Source organism: Capsicum annuum, chromosome 12 (genome assembly GCF_002878395.1).
Source record: "Capsicum annuum cultivar UCD-10X-F1 chromosome 12, UCD10Xv1.1, whole genome shotgun sequence".
NCBI lineage: Eukaryota > Viridiplantae > Streptophyta > Magnoliopsida > Solanales > Solanaceae > Capsicum > Capsicum annuum.
The window spans coordinates 224,805,118-224,810,345 of NC_061122.1; the positions used below are offsets into that span (position 1 = coordinate 224,805,118).

Sequence of the window (5,228 nt, forward strand, 5' to 3'; positions counted from 1 at the left end):
CAAATCCATCAAATGATGTGAAAACCACATTCCTAAATGGAGAATTGGAGGAAGAAATTTACATGGAATAGCCTGAGGGTTTTGTGGTTCTAGGAAAAGAGAATAAGGTGTGTAAACTTATAAACTTGCTGTATGGACTAAATCAAGCACCTAAACAATGGTATGCGAAGTTTGACCAAACCATGTTGGCAAACGGATTCAAAATAAATGAATGTGATAAATATGTTTATATTAAAGACACTCCAAATCACCAAGTCATTATTTGTTTATTTGTGGATGATATGTTGATCATCAGTAGAGACATTTCTGACATAAATGCAACAAAACGAATGCTCGAGAGCAAGTTTGATATGAAAGACCTTGGAGTTGCAGATGTAATCTTAGGTATAAGAATCCATAGAACTTTACAAAGGTTGGCATTGTCACAGTCTCATTATATCAAAAATGACTTGACAAGTTCAAGTATATGAAATTCGGTATTGCCAAGACTCCATTGGATGTGATCTTTGTACTTCGAAAGAACGAAGTTGATAGTGACTCACAATTGGAGAACGAAAGAGTATTGGTATGTTTAATGTATATAATGAATTGTACACGAACAGACATAGCATGCGCTATTAGTAAATTGAGTCGGTACTCGAGTAATCCCAACAAAACTCATTGGATGGAAATGAAAAGAGTTTTGGGGTATCTTAAATATACTCAAGATTATGCCTTGCATTATAATAAATATACTGAGGTATTTGAAGGATATAGTGATGCAAATTGGATCACCGGATCGAACGAAGTAAAATCCACAAGTGGATATGTATTTACTATCGGTGGAGGAGCAGTCTCTTGGAAATCATCCAAACAAACTTGTATTGCTCGCTCTATAATGGAATCTGAATTTATCGCATTAGATAAAGCCGGTGAAGAAGCAGAATGGCTCCGAAATTTCTTGGAAGATATTTTATATTGGCCCAAGCCAGTGGCACCAGTATGTATACATTGTGATAGCCAAGCGGCAATAGGTAGGGCAGGGAGCATGATATATAACAGTAAATTTCGTCATATAAGACGAAGACATAATATCATTAGAGAACTTCTCTCTAGTGGAATTATCACAGTTGACTATGTAAATTCAAAGGATAACATGTTGGATCTACTTACAAAAGGCCTATCTAGAGAAGGAGTGGAAAGGACATTCGAGGGAATGGGTTTAAGGCCTAGGACAAGTCAGCATGGCGGTAACTCTACCTAGCAGGTTGGAGATCCCAAGAGCTAGGTTCAAGGAGATCAAACAAAATTGTGTTTGACAGGTTCAACATTATATAATATGTTATTATGCATGCAGTAACAGTTGCAATGTTTCGAACAGAACTGATGCTTCAGTTTCACTATTTCAAATGAACTGATGCACTGCTTCATGAACTGATGCATGCTTCAGAAGGATGCAATCTTTCAACGAAGTAACACACTGTTTCATGACTGTTTAGGAGAAGATGCACTCTTTGATGAACAGATATGAATTTTCAGAGAGAGGTGCAACTTTTAAAATGAACCATTACCTCTTTTCAAAAGAGACATGTTATAGCTATATAAACCTATTTTCATTCACAGGTTTAGAGACAAAAAATTTCAAAATAAAAACACTCTTCTTGACTTAAAAAATATTCTGTGTGACCACTTAAAACGTTCAGTGAGTTCGAAAATATTCCAATTGTTTGAGGTACCGCTATAGTTGGTTTGTTTGGCCATTTTATCCTGGGAGGAAAAATTCCACAACTTCAAATACAGTGAGGGAAATTATTTCCTTAAGAAAACTCTGTGAATTCGGACGACTTAGCCAGTTCTGCTTCATCTTTATTTCTGAAAAAAAAAAATATACCTCTTATAAAGATCACTTTGATCTTGGGTTGAAGGTATTTTTTGTACTTCGTTGTGTTCTTGTTCTTAAACTTGAACTACTTGAAGTGGTTGTTTCTAGTATACAGATTCTTGTACCCGTAAAAGGAAGAATAATAGTGAATTCTCTTCATTAATCGACAATCTGAAGTTACAAGACTTTACACCAGGCCAATAGAATGTTCCAGCATCGGAAAAACAGAGGTTTCTTTTAATCTCAATCGTCTGCCTTCTTTGTCAGCCTTGTTTTGGTTCTGCTCCTACCATAGTATGCATCGTCATTTTGCAAGCATTCAGCTAAGTTCAGTTTACAATGAGTCTGATCGTCAATCCACTTTTATATGTGGAGATAGCGCAGAGGGTGGATAAACATACTCCTGTAATCCAGTCACATCCAAAAGTATCTTGCTGGGTGCCTCTGTTGCTGGTTTCCGTGGCCCCGGGATTAAGAACCAACGTTCGAACAAATCTACAACCTCGGGGAAAAAAAGTACATAGATAAATAATGTCTTGAACCATGGTGGCTCTGTTAGATAATTGTCTCCACGGCATGCACTTCTCCCTATTGATCTCGTGCATTTTTCCACTGGCAATATTGGAGTCACACTCATTTCAACCTGGTAGCAATTGCAACAAATTCAATGATACATTTATGAATAACTGGAGAACCCACTATCAGATCTAATTAAATAAATAGAAGTGTAGATGAGTGTAGATCTCATGAATGCCTTAAACTTTTAGATAAGGTGATCATACAATTCAATTGACATCTAAACTAAAACAAGTACAACTTACATCTCTCATTACTTGGTCCACTTCCAACTTGCCTTCCGGGGTTAGAAATTTGCCTTTAGTCAGCTCAGATTCAACTAATCCTGGAGTGACAATCGTAATCCCAATTTGTGTCCCAAGTTCTACCCGCAATGTCTCGAAGAAACTAATCAATGCAGCTTTACTTGCCTGTACGTAGTAACACTAATTAACTTCAAAGTCAACTAGGCATAAGAAAAATCGAAACCAAAAATCGTAGCCAGATTAATATACATTATAGAAGCTAATTCTGGCTGCAGGTAAATAACCAGCTGATGAAGTGATTGCTATGATTTTGCCCTTTGTTTCCTTCAAATGTGGAATGGCAAAGTGTGTAGTATAAACCGCCCCCCAGAAATTTATGTCCTGAAGGTATAGAATATGCCAAATTAATCTCAGATTTTGATATCCAAAATGTTCATAAACCAAACAAACTCAGTGACATATACACAATTTGTGCAGCAATGACATGCTCAATTAGCTTTTCTTAAGAGAATATGGGTTACCATTGCAGGTGCAGCATTATTGACCTCAACAAGGTCCTCAAACATGTAGAGGGGCGTCACGGCCGCATTGCTCACCAGATGATCCACTACAGGAAAAGTAGCAACAAAATCATTTTCATGTAAACATAGCTGACTTAATAAATTCGTTCACGGTTTATTTTATTAGTTTTCCATACTTACATCTACCAAAGTTTCTTATGGCTTCTGCGATTAATCGCTGGCAATCTTCAACTTTGGAAACATCAGCATTGACAGAAATAACATCTGGTGATCCAAGCCAATAGGCCATGTCTGCTACTTGCTCAAGACTCTTGTGCCTTCTTGCCGCAAGAACTAGACGTGCGCCTTTTTTAGCATATTCATATGCTAAGTGCTTCAATTACATAATGAAACTTAAATTAATCAACCAAAGCATTTCATATAAAATTTTAAAAAAGGCCTTATTCCTCTAGTAAATGACTATTAATCTAGTAAAGATTTAATTTATACACCTCGTGCATCAATTTTGTCAAAATTAGAGATGTCAAATAGACAGATTAAGCTAAATTTTCAAAATAAATTGGGCTAATAAATGATCGATCCAAGATAACTTGAGTTGAGTTGGACTAGAGCCGACATAACTAATCAAGGAATAATGGACGGTCATATTCCAACGAGCATAACTCTTATCAAATCAATTTTTATTTATTTATTTTCTCATAATTTGTTAAATTACCAAATAAAATTAATGAACTTCTTTTTCTAACTGACCAAAAAAATTTAATAATATTTTACAGTAAAATTTCTCACACGAATTAATTTAGAATATATTTAGCTCAAATCGGACATGACCTTAATTGGACAAGCCAAATCAAAATGGACCGATTAAAAATATTTTAGTACTAACATTTTTCGATAGTCATCTAGATTAAACATATAGTACTACCTAAGATCAGCCGTCACCTTAATTGGACGATTAAAATGGATCTAAACTGATTAATAAACAACAACTTTTGGGCGGTCGAACCGACCATTTTTTTTTTTTCTTTTTCGGACTAATTTAGTCACCCTAACTAAAATTTACATAATTTTGATTATGTAAATACATGTTGCTCCCTCCGTGATTTTACTTGAATAGTTGACTTGACACACATTTAAGAAAACTTAATTAAAGGTGTATTTTACTAAATTTACCTTTCATTAATGATGCTTTAAAACTCCAACATTATTACTAGTTCATGTAGCTATTAATATAAAGGTTGAACGGGAAAATGGTAATAAAACTTTTTTGATTTGCGAAAATGAGCAAGTCAATTGAAACATCGATTTTTAGTATATTACATTATTATTCACCAATAAAGCATAGACCTTAAACTCATTTAGTAAATTGCAGTTGCTTGATATGGAACCGAAAATGTGTAGGAAAGTTGGATAACAAACCTCGCCAATACCAGAAGAGGCACCTGTGATAACAACAACTTTACCGGCAACGTTTTCGGTAAATATAGATCGATAGATAAAGTGAAGAAACTTGAGAAAGAGATATAAAGGCATGAAGTGGATGAGTGCTGTCGTTGCTATATGAGGTAAATAAGTGTTCAATATTTTGTTAATCAAATCCAAGACAAACTCCATGGCTAGATGATCAAAGCTTTTTCTTTTTTTTTATCTTTTTTTTTTTTGGAGCTAAGCAATCGTTGTTTATTTTCTAAAAGGAAATTCAGGTTGTGGACGTATCTCGTGAATCAGAAAAGGTAAAGGACGTGGCAGCAAAAAGAAATACGAGCTTGCATGAGATGGAGCTGACACGTACTCCTCGTGTTGAAGTGCACCCCATCTTCAATTTCCTCTTTTTAACAATCGATACTTAAAAAAGAAAAAATCCTTCAATTGAATGTATTTATCTTATTTTAATTTGACATGTAATCGTAAAAGAATATTTAGACATTATTTAATTCTGTTCTCTTGGGAGTTCATGTGAATCCTATCACTTTAATTCATACATAAATAGTTGATCATAAATTCAATTATTTTATTTTATATTAT

General features: G+C 34.6%; 1 protein-coding gene across 1 annotated transcript; it reads right to left on the reverse strand.

Annotated features, from left to right (window-relative positions):
- Positions 1–1,995: 1,995 nt before the first annotated feature.
- Positions 1,996–4,930, reverse strand: LOC107877229 (11-beta-hydroxysteroid dehydrogenase A). Its single transcript, XM_016723920.2, has 6 exons — positions 4,623–4,930; positions 3,384–3,576; positions 3,204–3,289; positions 2,932–3,063; positions 2,683–2,847; positions 1,996–2,504 (listed from the first exon to the last, which is right to left on the reverse strand). The coding sequence occupies exons 1-6, from the start codon at positions 4,815–4,817 to the stop codon at positions 2,214–2,216; spliced, it is 1,062 nt and encodes a 353-aa protein (XP_016579406.1). The 5' UTR covers positions 4,818–4,930; the 3' UTR covers positions 1,996–2,213.
- Between the last annotated feature and the right edge of the window lie 298 nt (positions 4,931–5,228).

Excerpts from the sequence above, each read along its gene's own strand:
- LOC107877229 (XM_016723920.2), bottom strand. The coding sequence starts at position 4,817 with ATGGAGTTTGTCTTGGATTTGATTAACAAAATATTGAACACTTATTTA. Across the intron at positions 3,064-3,203 it reads ATAATGCTGCACCTGCAATG|GACATAAATTTCTGGGGGGC; the intron begins GTAACCCATATT and ends CTATACCTTCAG. Across the intron at positions 2,848-2,931 it reads CCAGAATTAGCTTCTATAAT|GCAAGTAAAGCTGCATTGAT; the intron begins GTATATTAATCT and ends TACTACGTACAG.